Source organism: Takifugu rubripes, chromosome 10 (assembly GCF_901000725.2).
Source record: "Takifugu rubripes chromosome 10, fTakRub1.2, whole genome shotgun sequence".
NCBI classification, from domain to species: Eukaryota; Metazoa; Chordata; class Actinopteri; order Tetraodontiformes; family Tetraodontidae; genus Takifugu; species Takifugu rubripes.
The window spans coordinates 6,803,988-6,830,660 of NC_042294.1; the positions used below are offsets into that span (position 1 = coordinate 6,803,988).

The window sequence follows — 26,673 nt, forward strand, 5'->3', positions numbered from 1 at the left end:
CTTTGTTCCATGAAACAACTTTTATGCAAATGGAATAATGGAACAGCTGCACAAACTCTGGACACAGAACAGTAATTAACATGTAGCACTGGTCGTCTCTTGCAGAGCATGACAAAATTAAGCTATGTAAGGAGAACTTTTGATAACCAGAATTTCAGCTTAAATCTGCATTTTGAAATGTTTCAGAGGGATTTCCACACAATAAACATTATGGCACCATCAGCAACGTGGCAGATGCTCAGCCTAACTCAAAACATAGAGAAAGAAAACAACACACTTGGCTGATGTGTCCCAAAAGGTACGCTCACATTGAACAATACAAACTTAAAGTAATATTTTAGAGTGTTGGCTGCCAATTCTCCAGAAATTGCTAATTCATCACAAACTTCTTTGACGAGGCAGCATGATCGACTGATTGTTATTAGTGTGCTAAAGGTTTCAGTTCACAAACTGCTTGAATCCCTTTGTGCGAAGGGTAAACAATGCGGACCATTGTAATCCTTATCATACCAGGAGGGGACCAAGATTCAGACAATCATTTTACTCCTTGCTACCTGAGGAGGGCAGAGCTGTGTCATCTAATTAAATAATGTAAAAATTATGGTATAGTCTCAAAGAGCAGACATCTGTCCTGAACTAAAGTGCTGTAAATGAAATGAAATAATCAAATTTCCCACTTGTCTGCTGCTAGACAGATTCCAGAGTCAAAGTCTTATTTTGTGATGTCAAGAGTCTGTCCAATGGTCTCAGTGCGAGGGAAGACTCCAATTCCCATGACTCCATGGGGTTATTCATGCCACACTAGAGGCAATAGGCAGTCTGAACTCTTCAAGATGGAGCATGTGCAGATGGGGAATTCCATACTTTTGATGACATGAGACACAGGAGGGAACCTAAACAGCCTTGTTTGTCACCAACAAGACTGTTCCCTCAGCAACAGTCAAGTTCCTCTTTTGTCCATCTGTGGTCATGTATCCATCAGCCGAAAAAGGGAAGTATTGAAACCATCCTCCAGATTTCTACCAAGAGCCTTTTGGATTACTTATTGTTTGGGGACTGGCCACAAAAACCCACTGTGGGAATTTCAGTCAGAAGCCACAATCGAACATGTGGTCAATGTCTCTTAGTCAGTCCAGTGTTTAGGTTTGATCATTCTTCTTTTGTGTGTGTGTGTGTGCGGTGGGGCTACAAACCCATGTCAGTGGTTGTCTTGCGAGTCATTAACACTTCAACAGAACAAGTCCTGGAAATGCCACTGATTGGCCACAGAATTGCTTTTCCTACAGGGATGCGCTGCTAATTCAGGGATGAGCTGAAAAAGGATTCCAAACTCTAATAAAAGGGGGTGTCACAAGGATAATCTGCCTTTGGGAGATGCTGGGGCCCAGAAAAATTAGATGGGGTCCAGACACAAGACAGAATAAGAGAAACCTTCACAAACTGGCTGACAAGACTTCAGGACTTGACCCATGTTGGACACGTGTGCTCCTGTGATGTTAAATTTTCCATAATCGTATGATTATGTCGATCTCTCCGACGATGACCAGGGAAAAGAAGGTAGCCGAGGGTTTCTGAACCCTTAATCATGGCAGTGGGCAGAATGGCATAAATGAGCAGAGGTGAGGGAAAAAATGTTGAGCACAGGAGGCATTATAGTTGGAAGCCTTCCATCGGAGCCTCGCACTGCTGGAAGAGGAACTGCTGCTGCTGCAGATCGACGGCGGGTGCCAGAGAGGGGTCCTCGTCCTCACTGTTGAAATAACGCTCAACAAGGTCGAAGGCTTTCTGGAAGATTTCTTGGTTCTCGTGGCCCTGCAGAAACTCCAGCTTGTCCAAACCTAACAGAGCAATTAAGTATGTGATTATATGACTCAGGATGAGGCAAAGTTTCTCATTAAGGACGTGTCCCCTCACCATAGGCTTCTTCAATGAGTGCACAGTAAGGGTTAATGCCTGCTCCCCTCTTGGCCTCCAGTTCTCCCAGTCGCAGGATATTTTCCAGGCCATTGAGAGCCACCTGAACTATTTTGGAGTCCATGAGTGTGAGCAGGTCACACAGAGGTTTTATACAGCCAAGGTCCACAAGGTGCCTGAAGGGGGGATAGAGAGAACACAGAAACCAACTTTATTTACAAATCTATAGGACAAACACACTTTTAACGTCCAAACTTAATAGTTAGGGACGTATTTACATAAATAAACATCCGATTTGGCCACTGTTTTTTTTTTAGTGGGGAGGATCTCACCTAATCTGTTCTGCAGAACCCCCTGAGGTGGCATTGGTGATGGCCCAGGCTGCTTCCTTCCTTGTGCGAAACTCTGCAACTTGTAGGATTGTGATGAGAGGCGGCAGGAGACCTGCATCTATTACCATCTAAAAACAGGGATAGTTTGATTATCCTTGTACCCATGAGCAGATCACATCTCACTTTAATTAAAAAACATGTTTCCTGTCTGGTCACAAACGAGGTTTTGTCTACATTTCTGTGCCGTGTAAAGAGACCAGAAAACACACCTGTATCTGTGCTCGATTTCCTGCAGTGATGTTGGAGATTGTCCAGCAGGCTTCCTTCTTGATAGACTCCTTGGGACTACTAAGGAGCTGGAGTAGAGACTGCAGTGCTGAACAGTTTAAAATGACCTAGACACACACACGCACACACACGTTTTAGTATTAGATCTCTGTCTGGGGAGGCAGACGTGCACAGGTACAAGCAGAAAATTACCTGTGTCTGTAGATCATCTCCAGTGACAATATTCCCAACTGCCCGGAGAGCAGGGGACACCACTTTATAATCAGAGTGCCTGGAACCAAACACACAATAATATTGCCATTTAATTTTATGGTTTAGATTGGGATTTCTTAAAGATGAGGTCTGACTTGATGCTCAGCTTAAAATATACCGACTTTCAGTGCCTTCAGAGTACTTTACGACCTTTACAAAAGTCTTACAAAAGCCAGGGTGGGGTGTTATGAAAAATATGATATAACGGTGTAACAAAGTCTCAGTTGTAAACTATTGATTGGAGACAACTGACATATTGATGGCAATAAAGAGCACTTATCAAAAGGTCAGTGCAATGTAATCTAGCACAGAGTTGGTTTGATTTTTTTTTAACAGAATTGAGTGACACACAGTACCTTATAAAAGAGATAATAGAAAAGTACCTCAGAAAATAAAATATGAAGCTTGCTAGTAAATAAGCTGAAATGTAATTTAAGTTACCAATGAAAGAGGTTCATTTAGACAGTGTACAGACAAAGAGACATTATGATGCCATGAAAATGTAGTTTGATTCTTACATCAGCAACTCCACCAGCCTGCGACAGACTCCAGAATCAATGACAGCCTGGATTTTATCATTTGGGCCATCTGATAGGTAGGACAACGCCCAGCACGCGTCGGCCAGAATGTCTGTGTCGTTGACAAACAGCAGCCAGGACAGCACGCTGAGGCACGGGGACACCTGTGGGGGGAGAGAAGGGTAAGAGACACAGGAGCAGGGAACCTTGTGCATTAACCCTGATGACCTTAAACACAGATTGGGCGCAGAATGTAATATATTGTGTGTTTGACGACTGTAGAATGTGCCTGTGCTACAGTGCTATATTTATCTTGGAAAATAACCTTTGTGAAATCCGGAGGAGGATTCTTTCCTCTGCACAGGTTTGAAAGCGCCCACACTGCATTTCTCATCATTGTTAGACGGTTCTGTTTGGCCAACAGCCTGCAAAAGAAGTTTCAGAGTTATGTATTTGAGGATAAAGGATCAAATCTTTCAATTTTTATAGAAAACTACTTACTGCACCAAGGAAGGAAGTATGTTGCAGTCTATGACAAAGTCTCTGCATTCTGTGCTATCTCCTGCAATGTTTCCTAAGGCCCACACTGCCTGTGGGAACAAAGCCAAATCAAAAAATAATTCTCTGAGTTTTGTTTTATAAATGTTTTTGAGGTGGGTGATCAACGAAAGAATTAACTGAATTATGAAGCCTCTCTACCTGTTCCTGAACGTCTTCAAAATCGGAGCTTAGCATCTCAATGAAAATGGGCACAGCCCCAGCCTGGATCACCACCCGGGTCTGATGGGATGTGCCTGATGCAATGTTAGTTAACACCCACGCAGCCTCAAACTGAAAGACAACCCCCCCCACCGTATGAGTCATTGGACGGCAACTAAGAAGACAATGTGCAGTACAAATGTACAAAATAAAGGTTAAAATGAATCATGCTATCTTTCAGATTAGTCAAATCTTGGACAGCTGCGATTACAGAGAGACAAATAATAAACATCTACCTGCAAAGTGCAGTTTTCTTTCCTCTTTAAGAACTCAACAAAGCGCTCGACCACTCCAGCAGTGGCGATGACTTCATCAATGGGTGGATTGGGCTCTGTGGGAGGCACAGAGAATGTAAATATGAGACAAGTTTTCTTGTATTGAAAACTTCTGGATCATACAGAAGATCAAATATATATTTGTGTTCAAAGCAATACATTTATTTCATATCAGAACTCAAATTTTCAGGAGGTGAGTAACCAAAAGCTACAGTTTAAAGTAAGATGCAATCTGTTATTGTTATGAAAGCAACTGTACCCTTAGATAGCAGTTTTCTAAAACGCTGAGTTCCTATTAGTTGCTGCTCTGGAGAACTGGAGAAGATCATTTGAGTCATATCTTCAGTGATCACGTTACCCTTCACACAAAAAGAAAGGGAGAGCAGTCAAAAACAAATGATTGTCATGTGATTTTTAGCTGTAAAAGAAGAGGGACATAAATGTTTTAGCGATTTTTTCTCCTCTCACCATGAGTGGGTCCATGTTGTTTGCCTGGGACTCCAGGTAGCCACTATCAGCCATCCCATCATCCTCTGGGATACTGTCATCCTCCACTGTTGCAACATTCCTCCTCTTGAAAAGCTGCAGGATCAAAAAGCAACTAAGATCAAAGCACTGATACATTACAAATGCACCCTGAAGCTCACGGTCAACAGATGTGTAAAGTACTTTTTCAGACTGTTCTTACCTGTTCATCCTTTTTCTGTTTGCGAAGCTGTAACCCTTCCTCTTCTCTTCTCCTTCTCATTTCTTCTGTGTTCAGAGACTTGTTTTTGTAGCTCTTGAGCCGTGCATTGTCCTTAGCCTGACTCATCGTGTAGTCTGTGTAAAAGCACACATTGCATATGCAGAATAATTATTGCAACGTTCCTTCACATTGAGCATCGTTATGCTCAATTGCTCTTGCTTGTGGACTTCATTTGACTCAAGCATTTCCATAAATATACGTTATACAACCAGCCAGTATTTCAGCAATGATCTTTTTTCCACCAGAGACTAGAGAGATGTCAGACACCATTCCCTTAGTCAAGTCTAAGCACATGCTTGACAATCGACAAATGCATTAACTGTACGAAATTTACATTAGATGTTATATTAGCCATTTCAAAACAGGACGATTCCCCCCAACAATTTGTTAAAGAAACGGAGGCATCTAAGGATAGCAGCTAGCTGGTTAGCTTCCTGTCTTATAATACCTACGTAATTAACTGGAAGCCTTGAAGAGGAAAACATATATTACAAAATACTGTCTTGTGTCTATTAAAAACAACAAATTTCAAATTAATAATAGAACGGAGCAGGTCTCTTTTTTTAAAAAAAATCTAAACTTAATCTTAGGACGCAAGCTAAGCCAACATGCTAGTAGTCGTTAACACAATATAATGCTAGCGCAGGCTAATGGTGGCGACGGTTGATCGAATTAGCCCGCTATCGGTAGCTCTGCATTTTAATCCTAAAGAAAGCCCAATCGGTTAGACATACCGTTAAAATAAAGAAATACACAAATATGTGAATAAACAGATCAAACTTATTTTGACTCGAAGATAAGCGTGATACATAAGAACTGACCTGTAAAATGGGGGTCTTAATCCCTTTTCTAGGCCACTGGTCTGACACCCGTCGCCGGTAGGCTACTGCGCATGCGCGGTGGTAGCACGCCCCCTTCAGGACAAAACTTCCGCCGCAGTTGTGACAGCCCGTCACAATTAAAGAAACTTATCAACTGTTTTGCATTTCGCGTAAAATCAAGATAAGGAGTGCCTTACATTTTAAAAAAAGCCGCTGTGCACGAGGACAGAAGGTTTTGTGAATTAGCAGGTGTCGGTTCGGTACAGAAGCTCCGACGGCGGCACTGATCAAGAAAGACGCAGCTGGACAGACGGGCGCCAAAATCCACGTCAGATGTCAGACGCGCACATTAATCAATCAAGACTTCCTCTGGCTTATTTAATTTGCAGTTTTTTTTATCTTATATTCTTCATAAGTATGAGCGTGCCAATGACATCTGTGCATACATTTAGTCAAATCTGCTTATTTTCTCCCCATTGCAATGCAAAAAGAAAGTCATACTATCAGAAATAAACCAAGGTAGTTTTCTCTGTTAACTGGACTGTTTCTTCTCTTTGAAGACGTTTCGCCTCACTGGGAACAGAGCTTGAAAATATAGCCCCTGTGGACCACTGGCATGTTAATGATCTGAGTGGTCACCTGAGGGTCGTTGGTAAGGTCGTTCACCTAGTTTCAATTGAGGTGTCTCCCCTTTGTCTGCTGGCTCACTTGGTGGTGCATTAACTTTGAATTATAGCTCTCGCCATGGTCTCTCCGTCCATCCCTCCATCATCTGTCTTTCTGTGTCTTGTGCATTTGAATTTTATGCTTATCTTCAAAAGCCCCTTTAACCATTGGTTCAAACACATATAAGACGTCTCACATGAAAGGAAAAGGCTTCAAGATTCTCAAAAGCTTTCCGTTGTCCCCGGAACACCTGGAAAATCACTTCAACCATGGCGACTGACTTGAAAGACATGTTGACGCCTATAAAGGCCCCTGGACAGGGCACCCCTAGCACCTAATTTGCTCAAATCTTCGTTCAAAACACGACAAAAATGCAAAGTCAGATCGGGGTTCAGACTTTCGACATGTGGCATGACTACATGAACCTGGGCTCTCTGCTGAAGAGGCTCCATGACCGGCGACCGGAGGACCATGATGCCCCCAAGAGAAGCGCAGCAGCATCAGAGGTCGCCGCGGGGCCCCCAGGCAGCCACACTCACATCAAGGGCCGGGAGGTGTACAGGATCTCCACGGACGCGTCATCGGTCAGCAGCCTGTCGGACGCCAGCAGCAGTGGGACCTCATCTGACGCGGACTTCTGCCGCTTCTGCAAGCAGAACGGGGAGTCTCCGCGGGTTTACCGGTCACACACGCTGAAATCGGCCGATTCCAGAGTGGTCTGCCCGATCCTCCAAAACTACATCTGCCCCATCTGCGGAGCCACCGGAGACTATGCGCACACACGCCGGTACTGCCCGGTGGTGCGGCGCCAAGGCGACCGGAAGTTGGCGGGGTCTAAGTTCTGGTAGTCCAACAGTTGAAAGATGATAAAAGATTTTATATTCTAGAAGGACTCTTATCATCTTGGTTCCAACAATTTTAGAGATGTTTTCATGGACGCGTGCGTGTTTACAGACTGTTATAAGTCTGTTTCTTAAACGTTTGTTTGTGCGTTACAATGTGTTTTTTCGTTATAGAAGATCGAAAGACAACCATCAAAATATTTGATCAAGCAAATCCTTCAAAAAGAAATGTTTTAGAGAATACCACATTTGAATTTGACTTGGGGTAAAAATGTCATTAAAATATTTTAGGCTACAAGAACAAACTAAATAAATATACGTTAAAAGCTCGTTTGTTGTTGCTGTATTTTCTTTCTTTCTTTTTTTAAAACAATTTTAACACATTTTAATGCTCCAAAATGCGAATTATCATCCGTGTTTCAAGCAGTAATATCACAAAGGGTAGTGCGGTGTTTTGGGACCCTTTTAAATTTGATTCGACACTTAATTTAAGCTCATTCATTCACCTGTAGAAATAGTGTGTATTCCTATGCACACCTTAAACAAACACCGTTGCTTCAATCACGTAACCTGGAGAATTCACGTTGCGTCTTAGATTAGATGCAAATGTGGTTCTTCAAGAAAGATCAGACACTGGGCGTGTTTTTTCTCCAATGTTTACGTTATGGAACTCAGTTATGAAACGAAATAAGGGGCGGGATCATTTGAAGTTACATAACTTTTTTTTCCATAATTCATTGAATCGTCAGCCTCAAGGTGAACTTGAAAGGGGAAAATGAGGAACTTTGACCATATTTTCAACTGACACGTGCTGAGGGCCCATAAATGCCCCAGTTGCACAAGGAGATGTGACATAAAAGCCCCTCCTTGGTCATTCATACCAAGCGTCAGTGAAGAGCGCACACAAAACGGTAAGCCGAAGGCAAATTTATGTTCGTACCAGTGCCACTGTACAAAACTACTGCTAAATATAACATTTCTGTTTTTTAATTATTGCATTTTAGGTTATATCGGCTGCATTTTAGGCATTGAGAATGGCGAAACACAGTAAAAGCCTTTTGTTCGCCATAATGACGGCAGTGGTCTTCTTCATCGTCGCCATGGTCTTCAGCGCCCTGGCAGCTCAAGGGAAGCGTAAGTTTCACTCTCACTGGGACAAATAAACGATCTGAATCTGAATCTGAATTTTACGCATGCTTGATGTTAAATGTGCCATGTAGATCCCTTCCTGGAGCCTACTGGCAACGTTTCAGATGCCTTTGCCAATGAGATCACACCCTCAGGATGGACCTTCATCATATGGACCATCATTTACATCTTCCTGGCATTAGTGTGTGTCTACACGCTGGCTGGATTATTTAGGAAGTGAGTAGCTTTTTTAAAACAATCGCACTACGTGTAGATTGTGGCAGACATGCCCACCTGTACATTTTGTTTCCATAGGAACGCTTATGGTTACGTCTACTGCAGCCCTGCCATTCTACCACATGGGTTCTTTGTGGCCTGGTGCTTGAACCTGGGTCTCAATGTTGGATGGTTGTTCCTATGGGACAGGAGGTGCGCCCCAAAGACACCATTTTCAACACACTGCTGCAGAAAACGTCACCGTATGTCGCCTAATCATTGTGTTCCCTCTCCAGGTTGATGGCTGGAGCTCTGGTCTTCCTCATCTTAGTTGCTTTGACCAACTACGTGATGATTTTCTACTCCTGCCACAGTCTCCACATTTACGGCGCGTGGCTCAGCAAGTACCACAAAGTCGACCTGTGGCTCCACCGTGCGCTGGTCAGCGAAGACATTTCTGTTTATGTTTATGATGTCATGTCCCAGGTCCAGTGAGATGACGGCGTCTGTCCTTTGCAGGTTCAGAACGGCATCGCCATATATGCAACCTGGACAACTGTTGCCTCTCTGGTTAATTTGAGCATTGTGCTGGTCAAAGACGCAAAAATGTCCCCAGAAGACGCGGTCACTCTTTCTTTCTCTCTTCTCACCGTGGTCTTGCTTGTTTGGTGAGTTACAGGAAAAACAGCAGAAAATTCCCCCAAGTGGTTGCATTTTCACTAGAACAAAGCAATGACGGGATCTCTGCAGGTTCGTCCTGGAGAATTCTCTCCTGGACAAATACCTGAGGCACATCCTCTCCATTTACCCCGCTGTCATCTGGGCCCTGACGGGGGTGTTCACCAAGAACTACAACACCGCACAGCCCACCCGCAATAACGTCTTCAACGGTGAGAGTCTTTCATGACTGCTGTTCATGTATTTTAAGGCTATTCCCACCAATGACCGACACTTTTCCCTCCACTCCAGTTGCTCTGTTGGGCGTCAGCTGCACCTTGCTGGCCCTGCGCTTGGTTTTGGTCATCTGGAAGAACATGAAAAGGCCGCTGTTAGAAGACGCCAGCCCAGAGGTCATGTCTCCAATGGAGATCGCCGAGAGACAGAAAAAGATATATATATGAGAATGTTGGAGTTTTGGTCAAGATTAGGTGTTTTTTTTTTTGACAACGGTGAAGAGGTTTTATCGTTTATGTAGCAGTAAACTTGTGTTTTTCATTTTCAAGTGTTCTCTAGAACATGAATGCTATTGTGTTGGGTAATTTTGGGCAAACAGCAATCAAATGATGAATGCTTGTTTCAAATTTAAGAAAAGGAGACAAAAACTAAATTATGGTGGTTTGAAAATCTCCCAAATGTGTGTTTATCATTAAAAATCCCTTGAATGGTGGAAATGTCAGGTTCAGATAAAATGTGAGATTTCTAATTATTAAAGTTTTTTCTCTCAATAAAACACAAAACACTCATGTGAATAAGTGTTGTTTCTTGGTTTTAGTCTCTCCACACTGTTTCTTTTCCTGTTTTACGTTCTAATAAAAAGAGAAAAAAGGAGAAACTATGGGCATAAATACATTTTTCCATTATTAAATAATAAACACAAAAAAAATCATTTCAAACATAAACACAAATACAGGCGAGACATGAAATAAGGTGGATGTTTGAGCTGGAGACTCATGCAAAAACAAAAAATGAAGTATTGGTGAGTTTGAGATATAGCAAGAAGACAAGATATCAAACTCCAGCCCCAGCCCACTGGAGATGAGGGGGCATTATCACATCACGCCATGCGGCCAGTAAAGGAGAAAAGGTCAATGAGACTTTGCATTCACGTGCGCACCGATCGTACCCGTGCTTGAATAAGAGCCTGCATAGCTCGAAGCAGTGATCAGATAACCAAAAATGTGTTGAATGGAGTAGTTCCCAGTTGTATTTCCTGCATTAACACTACATTTACATTTATCAACCTATATAGAAATCGGCTGTTTAACAACAGAGAGGTCATTTCCAAGGGTTTTATGATTACACGAGATGATAAGATGTGCACGTGGTGGTGGCCATAAATCTTACACAAGTTGTTGTTATGTTATATTACCAGGTCTCCCCCCTCCATTGCACAGGCGGACAGTTGGATTCTTCGTTTCATTTTCCTGGTGAGACTTGGTGAGAGTTCGTGGCACGTGGACGCTCCTGAAATCCTCAAGGTTTGTTTGCTTTTCACACACATATTATTATAAAGATATTTAAGCTTGGAAAATCATTGACGTAAGATTGCTTTTACTTGTAAACGTGTCAAAAGCTCGATAACATGGGGGTATTTAAAGTTGAATGACTCTTCAGAGGGGTCAGAGGTCAGGTTTAAATGCCAGTTAACAGTGTAGGTTTCCAGCCTCGTGTGCTAAAATAATTTGTGTGGATGTGTCTGAGCTGAAAGAAAGCTTTCTGGGTTTTTCTGGATGAAAAGATGGCTCGCGGGAAACACGATCCTGGACGTCTTGCTGCCATCCTGGTATCTGTTGCTGGTTATGCCACAAGTTTGGTCTTCAACGGGCTGTCGGTCGTTGGAGTCGGTAAGTTTGAAATAATAATATTAATAATAATAAAGCGATATCTGTTCTGTATTTTATTTTCAGTCTACAATTTTTGTAATTTTTTTGTACTTACAAATACCAAACTTGACTCCAAACAACGCTATTAACATGCATTTTTGTCAAAATTTACCCTGATTATCTTGTGTGAGATTGTACATGGGAATAAAGTTCTCACGCATTGTTGAAGAACAATTTATTGTCTGGCTTTGTAAACAAAAACCCGATAAAAACTCTCAAATTAAAGTTTTTATTCAAAATCTCTGTCATTTAGTGCTCAAATACACACAACAAAGCACTGTTGTGTATTATTGTACTTATTCTCATCTTTAACTGATGAATAAATTCATCCATGTGGTTAATTTTTCATAAGTTTCTGGTACATTTTCAGAAGAAACTTCTAAAGATAGAAAAATGTAGTGTAAATCTGAGTGAATATTTGAGTCAAAACAAGTCTTTTGGCAAAAATTCATGAACAAAAATCAAACTGCTTGCATCACAATGAGAATGTTGGATTTTGCTTATATTGACGTGTTTCCCCCTGCAGGTCCATACACAACCACCACAGCCAACGTGTCTGCTGTATTTGACACCCAGCTCACGCCGTCAGGATGGACTTTTAACATCTGGAGTGTCATCTACATCTGGTTGACGGCCATGATTATCTACATACTGTCGGGACTTTGCAGAAAGTCAGTGTCACTGTCTCATATAAAATGTAACACATGCTTGGGTGCAATGTGGGAACTTTGCGCTCACAGTTTCTTTCTTTTTCGAAGGAATGCTGACGGCTACGTTTACTGCAGCCCTGCAGTGCTGCCGTACGGTTTCTTCATAAGCTGGTGCGTGAATCTGTGCTTCAATATCGGCTGGCTGCTGGTCTGGGACCGAGGGTGAGAATCCCCACAGGATGCTCCTCCAGCTTGTTCCTTTGTTCTAAAAATGTCAGACACAAACATGGTTAAATTGTGTTTTCCTCCATCTCCTCTTGTGCATACAGAATGATGATTCCTGCTCTTGTTTTTCTGATCCTGGTCATCTGCACCAACTACTCCATGATGTTCTTTATCTGCCACGGTCTCCATATTTATGGAGCTTGGCTCCATAAGTACCAAAAGGCAGAGCTGTGGCTCCTCCGTGTGCTGGTTTGTGCCATCATGTGACACAGATGAGGATGAGGTTTGCGGGAAGTTGACGTGTACATGGTCATTATTCTGTTTTTCCAGGTTCAAAATGGTGTGATGATTTACACAACATGGACGACCATTGCGACCCTCATCAACCTGACCATCGTCTTGACCTATGACGTGAAGATGTCCCCGACCGATGCTGCCACCATCTCTTACTCGGTTCTGGCTGTTGTTTTGATAGTGTGGTAAGAGAGAATATGCTTTAATAGAACACTGTAGAAGAAAGCAAAACTTCTGCGAGATTCAACTGGAGTGTTTGTGGTTATTTTCCAGGTTTCTTTTAGAACAGTTAGTCCTGGACAGATACGTGCGCTATGTCCTCATTGTCTATCCTGTTGTGATCTGGGCACTATCTGGGAATATGGTGAAGAACTTTCATGCCAATTCCCCAAATGGCAACGGGGTCTTTATCGGTAAGTCAGTGAAAACTGGAAAGAAATCTTGATTCGAAGATACCAAGAGATCTTTTTGTCGTCTTAGCTGGGCTGCTCGCTATAGCTTCTGTGCTGTTCATCGTGCGGGTTGGACTGGTGGTCTGGAGACACTTCAAACAGCCGCTGTACCAAGATGTCAGTGCTGAAGCCATGGAACTGTCTGAGATTGCTGCCAAGCAGAAAAAAATGTATTGCTAAGTCATTTCTCCAGTTAAAAAAAGATGAACATTCTGGTGCTGTGAATAAGATGCTTTTATGTTCTGATTGCAAGCAGAACGTGATCGTAGTGATACGACAGCTTAATGATCTGTGTATGTAATTCAAAAGGTGTAATGGTTCAGTGACCTCTGAACCTTTTATGACTCTTTTCTAACACTTACTCTGTTAACAACTTTTTTTTTAACCCTCTGATAAAGAATTTATTAGTGAGAGTACGTCAGGTCACCTGCCACACAGTGGAAGACAGGAAATGAAAAACCCAGAGTTTGTTTGAACTTTTAAAAAATTCCAGATGCAACAAATTACAAGGACACAGTACAAATCTAAACAAAACTATAGTAAAAACCTTAAATATGGAGGATGACTTTCAATAAAACCCAGAATTTTCTGTTTCTCGCAGCTTAATTGTTGATCGTTTATCAATGTATTATGTACTTGTTTTTTAAGCTTCGTATTGACTCCATTGAGCATGTATTTGTATGATATGATAAAGGATGAATAAATGCACTCTTCCATTATATACAGTATATATACCTTTTCCAAATGTCCAAACATAAATAAATTTGCTGTTTTCGTGTAATTAAATGTTGTGAATCAGAGCTTGATGGCACTATTATTCAATTAAAAACGTATACTTAAAAAACAACAACTACCTTTTAGCGAGAGCAAACACCGTGAGCTTCACTTGTTGTGATAACTACTTTAACCTGTAGATGGCGTACAGTGCCATGAGCCTTCCTGATGGTAACCGTCGAAGAAGAATGGTTATTATGCCTACACATTTTAAATTTCTCTGTAATTCTTTCAGGCAGAGTGGGCGCTAATGTACATTTTTTCGCGACTGACATTGCATGTAAAGGATAAATATAATTGAATCAAAAAGTGCTAACTTATTTTCCACATATCGCACGGTAGCAGTAAAAGCGTTAATAGTGGTGCCTGACAGTCAAAACGCAGGAGCTCAATGCCTGGTGTCATTTGTATTGCGCGGTAGTTTACAATTATTGTCAGTAGCGCCGTTGTTTTGCTAATGCTAACTACTGTTAGCTAAAATGGAATATAAATGCCTCAGTCGCTTTGCTATGGTTATTTAATTTTTCCAGAATTTATATCTAAGGATTGAATTCTAACCAAGCATTGTTAAATGCGAACTGAATTATTTTTTATGGGGTTTTTAAATCAATGTTAGGACGCGGTAGCTACTAGCAAGGGTCTCCGTAAAATACAGTGTTTTCTTTTATTCGCTTGGAGACAGATAACATAGTCTCATCTTTAATTGAGATACGATGTATTCTACTTTGGTAAGTTTTGATGCTTCTCCATTTTTGTATTTTCTATATTTTGTTTTTGGTCGACAGTTCTGTTTTGAATGTCCCCGCACATCTTCATGCAGGATCGTGGCAACTTCCTGAAACAACCGTCAATATAAATGAATACAATTATATTACAAACTAAATGTATAGGAATTTTTCCTTTTTAGAAACGACCGAAGAGGAAACTATGCTACATTTCGGACAAGAAATGGTACGTTCTTCCCACCCTTTATACAGTACGTGTAAAATTATGAAATGTGGAAATTCTGTCTGTTTATCTACTGTATATGCATATAATTTATTTTATTGTCTTTACCTGTTTTAAGTACATCTATTTTAAAATTTCATTTTATTGGTAGTCTCTGTTATAATAAAGCAACATCTTTTATTTTTCCAGTTCATCTGAGCAATGGGCTGATAAAATGTCACTAGTGGATATCGATAAGATTTTTGATGACTTGGGTGAGTTGAGGGAATGTTTCTGATCATTTTTACATGTTCCTTTCACATTTGACTTGCATCGATTAATTTTCAGAACCGTCGTCCCACGATGAGGATGATGACCTTGTCTGCGCCCCCCTGTTACACATCTCTAATACAACAAGCGGGACAGAAGAAGCAGTTTCTCCAGTCCTACAGCAAAAAGGACCCCGAATCAAAGAACTTCCGAAAGTGGTAAAATAAACACCGTAATGATGTTTCCTGATTGTTTAATTACGCATTGACACGGCCAGTTTTTGTTACAGTTCATTTTATGGGTTGTTTGTTCTGAAATTATATGTGTTGTTATTCTTCAGAGTCCTGAACAATGTGTGTCCCCTAAACCGAGGCCACTCAGTCCAGAACTAGATATTGGTAAGAGAAATTGCAAAATACAAATGGTTTAATTCGAACACATGGCCTTTTTCATCTTTCTGTCATTAGATAACAAAGCTTTATTCTTTGTTCCTCTGCAGGGCTGAACTGTCCATTCAAAGCTCACAGGCCAGTAAAAACTTCCAGCCCTATTGAAAAGAAAAGTGTTGCCAACTGCACGGAAGAAGTCCACAATAAAGAAGGCGTTATGTCACCCGTTCTATTTCCCTGTGAAGATAACATGGACAATGGGTACATCACAATTCAGTAAATAATGATTATTTTATACATTGGATTTTTTTAATTGTTGATGAGTTTTCTGGTAATCGTTCATTCCTCTAGATGTAATGAATCAGATTTTGAGTCTCCACCACAGAAAGTGACTTTAAACAAATGCAAGATGACTATTGACAAGCATGCGCCTCCCATATCAGGGTAAGATCCTTTTATTCTTAATGCAGTGATGAATGTAAATGTTCATTCTGTGCGTTTCATCAATGCAGATTCCCATTGTGACTGGATCGCCAAAAAACATTATTTCACAGTAAAGATGCAGCAACGTAGGCGCTTTTTCCTCTTGTTTCCCTCCAGGCAAAAGAGACGAGGCTCGCCTGCGTCGGCAGCGAGACGACAGACTGGAGCCAAAATGCCTGAAAAAAAGCCCGAACCTGTTCATGGGCAGACGTCCAGCCGTGCGGAGAAAGATATGACAACTTTTCTGCAGAAGCTTAGAGACGCAGCCCAGCCCAAGCCGTCACGGTGGGTTAGATCACCAGGACCCCAATATTTTGTTCCCATGATGTGTTGCTGTGCATCCTGATTATAAAATAGACATCACAGTTTGGGTTCGCTACATCACAGTTAATAGTTAATTCTGCATTCATATACAAATCCAAAAAAACAATCCAAAAAGCTACCAGATCTGAGGAGGTTAACTGTATAACAATGTACCTGGTGACTGTAATGTAATAAATATTGTTTTTTTAATGTTTTAGCTCTAGGAAGTCCTTGACACCAGTTAAAGTAAGCAGTCCTCCTGTGTTGGAGGATGATTTCCTGATTCTGGAGGATGATGAAGCATTTAGGATTTCCATCCCAAGTACTACCAATAAAAGATACAGAAGAACATCCAGCAGAGACAAAGAAAGCCCAGCAGACAAAGGGGCGAAGGGCAGCTCTGCTGTGAAGCAGCCACAAACGGACCAGGTAAACAACAAGTTGGAGCCCCAGACTGTTGGCCCGAAGGTGAAGAAGAAAGGCAGAGACATGATCGCCAGCAGGGAGAAAAATGAGGTCACTCCCCGTGGAAATGAAGTGGATGTGCCTGAGAATGTTCCATCGTGTGACCTTAATGAACCACAGAAATCCAGCCAAAGGAAGTGGCCCAAGGAGGGCCCGTCTAAAGACAGTGACAAAGCAAAGGAGCAACCTCAGACAGGCAGAAGAGCCAGTGGAGGAAGAGGGAAACCAGCTGAGAAAAAAGAAACCAGACAGGAGAAATCCAAATATATGAAAACTGTGACAGATGACAGTGAGGCCACGATTCACAAATCCTCCAAAGTGACCCAAAAAGCTGCGCAGGACCTGGTCTGTGATGACGCTACGATGGCAGAAGGTAGGCTTCTCAACACAGTTACTAATTACTGTCACGATGCTTTCAGAATAAAAGCATATGCTTCTGTTCTATCTAAAAAAAACTGAGCAGAAATCTTAGAGCCTCAGTTTCTTGTCTTCCCTCAAGATATCCATAATGTTGCTGGTGCAGTTTGGAAGTGACAGAAGCTTCTTTTGGCTGCCCAGGATGCCCCCTCCTAATTATAATACATCATTATTTATTTTTCACCGACAGACAATAAAATCACCTTGGAAGCCAAGCTGAAGAAAAAGCATCAACGGGGGAAGCTACCTGCTGTGTCAGAGGAGAGTTCTAGCGGAGACAGCCCCATTCAAAAAAGGAAAAGGAGGCAGCCTGGAGAGTGGTGGGTGTCCAGCTGTCAGAGAGAGGACACAGATGTGTCCGACCGTCAGCCGACACCAAAGAAGGCAAAGCAAAACAAGAAAGAACCCAAAATGTCGCTCAATTCGCCGGAGAATGGCAAAGACAGAGTGGAAAAGAAGAGAATTCGGAAGCAGCCTGCACAGCCATCCCTTCCGAAACCAAAAACACAACCATTAAAGAATGGAAATAAGGAAAAGGGAGAAAAGCAGAAGAACAACTTGAACTTGAAAGGTTGCGCTCCGGGCAGAAGGAAATTATTTGACGAAGTGGAGGCCGAGCAGGTTGAACAGCAGGAGGTGGTGGACCAAGACTTGGGTCCTGTCCAGTCCAGCCCCCTGATTCTTCGGGATCACAGCCTAAATCCCAGTAAGAAATCACAAAGTGTATTTCACAAAGTGTACCAGCATGGCTCCAGTGAAAAAAAGTCCAGACCAGCCGTAGACTCTCCCGAAAAGTCTGAGGAGCAGCCTGGACCTGGAAAACGGGAGAGACGGAGGAGGGAACCTACCGGTAACTGGTGGATGGTTAAAGAGTCGTCTGATGATGTGGAGAGCGGCTCCTTGCAGCCTCAAAGGCAGGAGGTTAAACGCCGTAAGGAAAGGAAAAAGCAGCCTAAACGGATTAAGTCTCCTGGGCTGAAGACCCCCCAAAATAACAGCCTGCCAATCTCACCGATACCACCAGAGGGCGCTCCAACACCTCATCTTAGAGCAAAACCAGCGTCAGCTCCAAAGACCATTAAACGCTCTCTGGCAACGTTTAAAGACATTTTTACCTCAACCAGCGAGACCCCAGCCGACCGGGGACGCAGCGACGCGGCTTTGAACAGCGGACCTGTGGTCGGATCAGGCCCCTCTGTTGTTACAGAGTGCTCAGCAGGGGAGGACAACACTGCCACCGTTATCAGTATGGATGCCAGGGACTTCAAATCCTCCAACAACCAGGAGCCTGCAGAGAACAGCACCAATCAGTCGGACAACATGTGAGAAAAGGCCCAAATGACGACGACGCTATCCATTTGATTTCTTTAATTTTATATTGTTTTATGCCCTCCGTTGGCAGGTTGAAATCCTTGAGAAGTGGCCCTACCTGCATGATTGAGCTGCAGCAGTACGAGGAGAACGACGAAACGAGTGTGTTTCCTTTTTTTCACCCAACCACTTTCACATCTCTGTTTTAAAAAAAAAACAAAAAAAAAACAATCTTGACATTTGCTTTGCTGTAGATTTGCCATCCAGCAGGTTTGAGGCTGTCCTGTCTGCATCCGATCTCTGTGGTCCTCCTCTCAAACCCCTGACCCTGCAGCCCAAGGATAAGGCCAACCTGTCGCTGTGGTTTAAGAGCCTCTGGTCCGTTGCTGCAGACAGTAAGAATCACTTCTTTCCATATCTGAAGGAACTTGCCAAAGACTTGATTGAGTGGTTCCAACGGTTGCGTGGTTGATTCCAGGAGGTCCTGACATCACTCCAGATGATTTCGACTGGTACTTCTACAAAGGCAGAGCCGTCGGCATCCAGGAGGACCTGACCTGCAACTCCATCTGCAACGGGAAGCTCCTGCTGGGCTCCTTCATGAAGAAACCTCTGTGGGTCGACCACAACGCCAACACAGTGAGCACGCGCCCCGTCCCACGCTCCGTCTCGCCTCTCCTGTTCTTTAAGAGCCGCGTTTCCTCCTCCCAGGTTTTCAACTTGTTAACGAGCTCGGTCAAAGTGTCCGTCAACGGTCGCGAGTCCCACTTCACCCCCGCGCAGTCGTTCATGGTGCACAGCGGTGAGAGCCCGATAGGTTCCGGCAGGATTCCACCGGCTCCTCCGGCCTCCTTGCTAACGCCACTTGTCTGTTCACACAGGAGAAGCTTACAGCGTCCAGAACCTCACCATGCAGCCCGCCGTCCTCTACTTCACCAGGATATTTGCTGAAAGCTCGGACTGAACGGCAGCTCCCATCGTTTATCCACCAGAAACAGCCCAAACACGAACGTTGTGTTTCTCTTAAATTTGACAGACTGTCTTTATTGAAAGATCAATTGTATATTTAAAAAAAAAAGCAATTAGCTGCATGTTTACTGGTCTGTGACAGTTCTGCAGCATTCTGCCAGATAACTTGTAAATGAAATGTTCCTGTGTTCTGTAGTCACGAACTGTTTATAGTTGTTTCTTCCCCAGTGTACAGCCGAAGTTTTGTTTGGACATTTGTGCTTGAAAGTAGTCGCTCTTTTTTTAGCGTGCACCAAAATTGTAAGTCGTCAAAGCTGTGTTTTAATTAAAAACTGGCCTATGTCTTCCTTAAAGCGTCTGTTGGTTCTCTTTGACTTCTTTTTCTGTTTGTTTTCCACTTTTAAAATATGACTCATTGTATTCCGAAAGTAAAAAGGCTTCAAATATTCCTCTACGGTAAATAAAAATCAGCCCTTTTCAGAAATTTGTTTGCATGTAAAGACTGGTCCTATCTAGTATTTTCATCCAGGAATGTCAAATACGTTCTCACCTTTAATTTTTCTGATTTCGCCGACTTATTTTTGCGTTACGCCTTTGATGTCTGATGGCTCAGGCTCCTTAATGACGCTCGGAGGACGGATTTACTCCGACAGTTGCTCCGAGGCGTCATCGGCAGAGCCCCCGTCATCTATTACCTGCACATTTTGAAGTGATAACCATAATCCCGTCATCCCTGAACAACATGACGGCGTTTGCACATCAAAGCCCGATGCGCCAAGCAGAAATGTTTAGATTAAACCTGCACATGTGCCAACATTTGATTGGTGAAAAAGCTGTTCACACCTCCCCTCGGTGTGTGTTCTGACTGGCCAAGTGTGTCTGACCTCTTGACCTTGCTCTACGTGCCCCCTGGAGAGACATCCAAACACGCCCGAACACAAGCTGCCTCTCTTGTTACAGTAAGTGTGTTGTCGGGGGCAACCGGTTCCTGGTTGGGTGGTGAGCGATGGTGTCGTTCCTTAAAATATCCGTTTACCGGAGCGGAGATTCAACAGAGTGTCCCGATGATGATTTATGGCTTTTTTCCCTCTCTATTTTTTATTTTCTATTAAATCATAAACAACTCACTGGGTCCTCTTGGGACCGTACGCCTGTGACTGTCTGCTTCCAAAAGTCCTAAACAAACTGGCGTAAAGGTCAGAGAACACCCTGAGTTATGGGAACGGAAGAACGGTGATTGTTTTTTAATTGTTCTCGCCTCTCTTTTATCAAAGTATCCCAACTGTATCAAAGGCTTTCAATACTTTATTGAAATAACCCGTGATTTTATAAAAAATCGATCCCATCCTGCCACGCTAGCACCTAAATGTGCAGTTTTCCCTCCGTGTTGGACACATGCGTGGTGAACTTTGACGCGGTTTGGTTGCGATCATAGGTGGGTTGCCGTTGGCGACAGTTCCATTCAGTGTCATTTTCTGCTGGTTCTGCAGCTGCTGGGCTCAGGATGGGCTGTAAACACAGCTGGGACTTGTCACTCCATCATAACATTGTTCCTCAAACTTGTGGCTCACAGACCCAGTCCGGCCTCTGCGGCAGAGCGTATTTTAGGAGAAGAATACAGGAAAATGAAATGTATTATTATCTATTAAAGTACAGATGCAGCGCTGGGATGCATGGAGTTAATGAGCTCGGACCTCTGGTGTCTGTTGTGACGGGCCGTGCCGAAGGGCTGTGGTTTCTCCTGATGAGCCAGCTGGAAACACCAGCGCTCATCATCAGTCACACAGGTTTTTTTGGGTTTTTTCGGAACCCGCTGAATAATGCACGACTGGGACTCTCTCAGCTCCGGCCGGTCCCTGCAGCCTCCACTCCGCTCCGCCTTAATGGGACGGATCCAAACGACCTGCGAGGAGTCCCTTCCCCATTAACAAATAAGCTGGTTCTCGTTATTGTGCAGCACAGGGACACCGGTCTGGACGGAGCCCTCCATTAATAAAACACTTTGTCTGTTTATATATTCCAGCCACGGTGAAAAAGTGTTCACTCGGCAAAGGTTGGGTCAGTTTGGAGAGTCTGCGCTCAAACTCGGGAGCGTCTTCGAATATTTGCCTTTGCTATGAATTCATTTGTCCTCACAGCTTCTCTATGATTAGGGTTACTTCTTGGAACAGACTCGGGGCGCTGACTACCACTTCCTACCTTTGTTCGAGTCGGCTCTGGGTGGCCCAAAATGGCCGATAAAGTGATTACTCCCCTCCTCCAGCAATCGTCCTGGAACGACCTCGGCGTGTTTCTTTTTCCAATTTTAGTAAAACAGGACATGATTTTTCAACAATTCCCCTCCCTTCACAAGGCCGATGGAACAGAAACATAACCCTTTAATGTCACCATTGCTCAATGCTGCACACACACACACACACACACACACACACACACACACACACACACACACACACACACACACACACACACACACACACACACTTTCTCTCGGTGTTGGAGCTGGACTTACTGGTTACACCCAAGGAACGTGTCAGGCAGACTCAACAATGCCTGGACTAACTCTGAACAGCAGCGGGACACTTTAAATGATCAATGCGCCGGGTATTCATTCTTCTATGATCGTTTTTGACAAACAATGACGCCCATAATTGCGCGCCGAAAAGCTGCATTCGTGAGAAGAAAGAATGAATCCTATTTATTATATTTACAGGCTGTAATAACGGCCTGAAATATGGGTTTGTTTTGGGAAATGTAAACCATTTCGGCCATTGGTTGCAGCTATTGTGTCCCATTGTGGTCCTTAGGGTATCAGTAGGGCATCCATCCCTCCATCCCTCCCTCCATCCACCCCTCCATCCATCCGTCCGTCCGTCTGTCCGTCCGTCCGTCCGCAGTGGTTGCACTGCATCGTGCAGCCCAACTGTCTGTCCCAATTGTTTGGCCTGTGCTGTGGTTTTGGTCCATTGTGGGGTATTATAATTAATTGCCTCTCTGTGTATCGCTGGCTCTAGGGCTGCATGCTGACCTCTGACCCCACTGACCTCCCTGGCGCTGGCGTGACATCGTCGGCAAAAGAGTTGGACATAACGACATGGATAATATGTAGCCGAGCTTGCACTTATGCCCTCCTGTCCTCCCGCCGTCTCCTCCACCACAGCCCTACAGCAGCCTGGTCCTGCTCAAGAGTTCTTTCTGTCAAAGCGTCCCCACCGTCACCAGAAACTGCTTAATGCAATTTTTGCAAGTTTTGAATCAACCTTTTATGAGGTTACTGGCATATCTGGGCTGATATCGCCTCTAATTCTCCGGGTCTCTACGGCAGACAGCCCGACGCACCAGGATGTGATGACCACAGAATAACCATGCAGTCACCAACTGGTCCAATCCTCTGATCCTCTGAATGAGAAATGGATTTCTATTATAATTGTAGAAAAGAATGGATTCGTCTGAGGCGCGAGATCAGAGTCTGGGGTCTTCTGAGGGCAGCAAAAAAGAAGCCTTTGAATCTAAAATTCCAATTATTGTACTCTGCCTCTAACCTGTCAATCGAACAATTTGGTTAAGATAAGGAAATTGACCCAGTTCAACCCAACAAACCCAGTGCAAATTAGCTGCCATGCTAAACCGAGCTAATCTGGCCCCGTCGGACGTCTGTGTGGGTGTACCGGTAACCATCGCCGCCACCTTGAGTTTATTACTGAGGAATCCAGACTCTAAACAAAAATGTGAACATTTCGGGAACGTTTCTTTGAAATTCCTCATTTGTTTCTCGTTTGTGTGCAGACTTGGAATCTCCCTGCGCCGCGATGAACTGATTCATTGGATTAAAAGCCTTCAGTGTCAACAAAGTGAAGTGGGATAAAGATCTGAATCCCTCTTTGCTTTCACGTTTTAAAGAAAGTCAAAACACCAAACTTGAACTTCGAGCATGGGAGACATCTTCCAACTGTTTCTCCAGGACGGCGAGAGGAAGGAGAAATGCCAGGGTCGGGTTTATTTTGGGCTGGAATCAAAGTTGAGCAGCTGGTCCCCCCTGAGGAGGGTTGTTATGTCCAGAGGCTCATCCTGACTCTGGCTGCTCTCAGCTCTCATAAAACCACCAATTAGTGCGAAAGCTCTGTGGATCTTCCTTGGTTCACCTTGCTAAAGTGACGTTCGGAAGCAGATGTAATAGGTCCGAGAAGCCGCCAGCGAGCCTATGAAATCCATCTGATGGAGTAAATCAAGCCACAGATGACGTCAACTTCCTGTCAGCAAAAAGCCCCAGTTAACGAGTAGCGATGCCGGGCGGTTTTTATGAGGCTAAAGAGCGGGAAAACGGCCAAAACGCCGACACGCACCCTGGGATGAGCAGCACGTTTAAAAGAAGAATAAGCCCACATTCTTCTCCATCATCAGTCATTTTGATTGAGCGCCGTAATCCACTCACTCGTCCTCTCTCTCACTTATTTCCCACAACGAAGCCTGACGACCTCCAGTGAGGAACGATGCTTCCACTGTGCACTGTGTTCCGGTTGACATTAATGGCCTTATTGAGGTCACAAGGTCAACACAACCCATAATTTGTTCCCCCGATGAAATAATCCATTTGGCAGGCGGGTTTTTTCACAAGTGTTGTCAAGATTCTTGCGTGAATGAACCCGTTATCCAGATGTATGAGATGGTGTGTTGGGGGGAACCGCGGGTGATGTGGCAGGGCAAATTTTGACACTTGAGTTGATTGCAGCTTCAATCAGGTTTGAAACGGCCGCAGTTGCCCATCAGAAACATTCATGCTGGCTACAAAAGGGGCCGTAAGTGGTTAAATCAGAGGGGGTGAACAGACCAGAATGGTCAGCTGTGCGATCAAACACATCGAACTGGAAAAGGCTGTGGCACTACAGGTGCATCTAAAGGTGAAATGCTTGATTCACCTCCGTCAGAAATGTTGTCTTTACAGCGTGTCTATAAGTAAAGGAGAAATCAGGGACATGAAGCCCTCTCTAAAAGCTGCTAAAGTGTAGAACTAACTTTTTTTTTTTAAAAAAAAAAGAAATTTAGGGGGCCCATCAGCAAATGGAAAAGTAGCAGAAAATAGAAAAAGCGTTCTTAATGGGATCCGTCGCCTCACCTTGGGCTTTTATCTGGGTGAAAAACACTTAAAAGAGCGTCAAAGAGAAAATTGAAAATCAAAGAACGTAAAATCTCGGAACATAAATTTAAGCAACAACTGGTGTTGACTGGGAGGGGAGGGTTTTACGCATCCTTCCACTAGAGGGAGCTATCACATCATCCGACTTTTCGGTTGACCTCAACCGAATTTATTATTTTGGTCTGTGATTCTGAGGCTGCTGCTTTGGTTTCTGGCCCAGTCCTGTCCACTTTCAGTCCCATCTCACGTCAAGTCCCTCTGCGGACACATGTTGGACAGATGTTTGGTCCAAAAAGCTGTTTCTTTGTGGGCTCCTCTTTCACGTCAGCGCTCCGCTAGCAGCAGACGAATCTAATGCCCCCCTGATGGGTAGAAAATAGGGCTCACCAGGAGCTGACCCACAGCAAACTGGTGACAGATGACGTCTAATAACAGTAACTTTTGTTTAAAAAATGTCAGACTTTGCGGCCACCCGGGCTCCAGAACCTGCCAGGCAAGATGAATCGGGCAGCCAATGTAATTTTGTCCAAGCGCTCTCTTTAGTGACGGCCATAATCTCCCACTCCTCTGCCGTCCTCGTCCTCCTCACATGGCGTCCCTGCTGAAGACTGAAGCATGGACGTGATTAAAGAACAGAAAGTTCAATTCAGTTTGCTCCCACCAGTGGGTGCAGGACAAGTCCTTGGGGAGCACCTTAAGTGCCTTTTTTAAATAATTTCTCCTGCATTTTAATGGAGTTGTAGAGTATAGCTTAAAATGCACAAAAAATGTGCCACAATGTATCAAATTTTAATATAGTTTCATTCAAGGTGGCTGTAAATTTCTTTTATCCATGCATCGAAGATCTTAAGACACTATTAATAAAAGTCTTCTAATTATTGCCATATAAATTGTAGTAGAAACAGCAGAAAGAGGAGAAATGTTTCATTTACAGGGTCATATGATCGAGACTAGAAAGGTGGACTTTATCTTCAGAAATGCTTCATTATTAATGTCCTATGACATCATTCCAGACAGGATTTATAAGAAAAAAATGTCTTTGTCCATTAGCTTAGCGATGTAGCCTAGCGTTTTTGCATACAGTTTGATGGTTTAATCAAACAGGGCCACCTTTATTTACCAACAATAAATCCATATTAGACGCAGGAGAGTGTGAGAGGTGTGCACAGTGTCCCGAGCACCATGTTATTGACATTATCTCTGTCCCTAGATCCTTCAATTGTGTTTGAGCGCCGCAATAATTTTACACCCCAGAGAAACACCAACAAACAAGGTTCAACTCCAAACCCAGGCCGACAGCATTCTCCCATTGACTCCCTTCACTCCCGCTGTGGCTGTCATTTACATCTCCTCAAGACACAAATGCGTCTCTTCTGTCCATTTTCAAGCATCTCCCTGGCTTCTGCATCCCGCCACGATGCAAACCACCCCGGCGAGCTTGTGCTCTCCACATCAGCGCCACGGTTTGTTAAAGCGGCGCGGACGGGCGGTTGTAAGGGGTGGCGTTTAACCTTGAGGAGCTGCTGCGCCTCATTGAGCCTGCAGCCTCAGCCTCAGCCTCTGCTGATTGGTTCTGTGTTCCCTCGCCTTCATCTTAGTCATAAGGGGGCTCCTATGTCACGTTGAGGTCTTTCGCTGGAATCTGCCCTGATGTCGGCAGATGTGCTCTCACACAACATTGAAGAGCACGTATTGACTATACAGTCGTGTGTGTGAATGGTTGCTGCCTGGCAACAGCCAGCTTCATTCATCGCTGCCGCTACTGGATCAGGCAGGTTTTACTCTTTAATTCACCTCGTTTTACATTTAAGTAAGACCAGATCTACAGAATCTGATCTCTGTTCGTGACCTCAGGGATGCGTCTAGTTTTCTCTGGCCACATTTAACCTCATAATCTCAGAATCCTAGACTTCCAATATTTCCAACTTCCCTGTCTTTAGGAATGGACCCTGAAACGGCCGCCCAGGACGTCCACAAAGGGGGAAAAACCTTTGGGAGCTCATCTTTTTAGCTTTGTTACAGCTCGCATTGGTTTAAAATAATTTTCACCGCTGTTTTTACCTGCCAGCGGAAGTTTTGAAAGAGGCAGCTCAGCTCTCCATGCTAAAAGCTTCCCTGATGTCTTTTTGTCCCTTGTTATGCTGGGTTTCGCAGCCTTGGGCGGCCTCGAGCGGCCTCGGGCGGCCTCGGGTAGCCTCGGGGCCTCGTAAATCTCCAATCAAACCGTCGGATCAGAACTCCTATTGTG

At 43.7% G+C, this 26,673-nt stretch overlaps 4 protein-coding genes across 7 annotated transcripts; 3 read left to right on the forward strand and 1 right to left on the reverse strand.

The window, feature by feature from the left end:
• Positions 1-5: 5 nt before the first annotated feature.
• On the reverse strand, positions 6-6,037 carry kpna1 (karyopherin alpha 1 (importin alpha 5)). 3 transcript variants are annotated; one of them, XM_003967996.3, is made up of 14 exons: positions 5,908-6,037; positions 5,027-5,160; positions 4,807-4,920; positions 4,598-4,697; positions 4,300-4,394; positions 4,004-4,135; positions 3,806-3,894; positions 3,630-3,729; positions 3,305-3,468; positions 2,727-2,805; positions 2,516-2,641; positions 2,247-2,374; positions 1,915-2,090; positions 6-1,838 (listed from the first exon to the last, which is right to left on the reverse strand). In XM_003967996.3, the coding sequence occupies exons 2-14, from the start codon at positions 5,150-5,152 to the stop codon at positions 1,651-1,653; spliced, it is 1,617 nt and encodes a 538-aa protein (XP_003968045.1). In that variant the 5' UTR covers positions 5,153-5,160; positions 5,908-6,037; the 3' UTR covers positions 6-1,650. The 3 variants fall into 3 exon arrangements, with proteins under 3 accessions (XP_003968045.1, XP_011606244.1, XP_011606245.1); XM_011607942.2 differs by lacking the exon at positions 5,908-6,037 and adding an exon at positions 5,821-5,877; XM_011607943.2 differs by lacking the exon at positions 5,908-6,037 and adding an exon at positions 5,539-5,672.
• Positions 6,038-6,810: 773 nt separating this feature from the next.
• LOC101063734 (nanos homolog 2-like) lies at positions 6,811-7,740 on the forward strand. Its single transcript, XM_011607947.2, has one exon. The coding sequence runs from the start codon at positions 6,945-6,947 to the stop codon at positions 7,419-7,421; it is 477 nt and encodes a 158-aa protein (XP_011606249.1). The 5' UTR covers positions 6,811-6,944; the 3' UTR covers positions 7,422-7,740.
• A 385-nt stretch (positions 7,741-8,125) lies between these two features.
• On the forward strand, positions 8,126-10,228 carry LOC101063513 (uncharacterized). The gene is made up of 8 exons (XM_011607946.2): positions 8,126-8,326; positions 8,420-8,549; positions 8,636-8,780; positions 8,859-8,972; positions 9,056-9,200; positions 9,279-9,427; positions 9,510-9,649; positions 9,729-10,228. Exons 2-8 carry the CDS (start codon positions 8,450-8,452, stop codon positions 9,878-9,880), a joined length of 945 nt encoding a protein of 314 aa, XP_011606248.2. The 5' UTR covers positions 8,126-8,326; positions 8,420-8,449; the 3' UTR covers positions 9,881-10,228.
• A 3,732-nt stretch (positions 10,229-13,960) lies between these two features.
• Positions 13,961-19,644, forward strand: LOC101063065 (axoneme-associated protein mst101(2)). Of its 2 annotated transcripts, none has more exons than XM_029843076.1 (15): positions 13,961-14,485; positions 14,648-14,708; positions 14,895-14,959; positions 15,033-15,172; positions 15,295-15,352; positions 15,454-15,604; positions 15,695-15,787; positions 15,944-16,111; positions 16,348-16,967; positions 17,202-18,333; positions 18,414-18,484; positions 18,577-18,717; positions 18,801-18,961; positions 19,034-19,124; positions 19,204-19,644. In XM_029843076.1, the coding sequence occupies exons 3-15, from the start codon at positions 14,920-14,922 to the stop codon at positions 19,284-19,286; spliced, it is 2,949 nt and encodes a 982-aa protein (XP_029698936.1). In that variant the 5' UTR covers positions 13,961-14,485; positions 14,648-14,708; positions 14,895-14,919; the 3' UTR covers positions 19,287-19,644. The 2 variants fall into 2 exon arrangements, with proteins under 2 accessions (XP_029698936.1, XP_003968057.2); XM_003968008.3 differs by having other exon boundaries at positions 14,665-14,708.
• Positions 19,645-26,673: the final 7,029 nt, after the last annotated feature.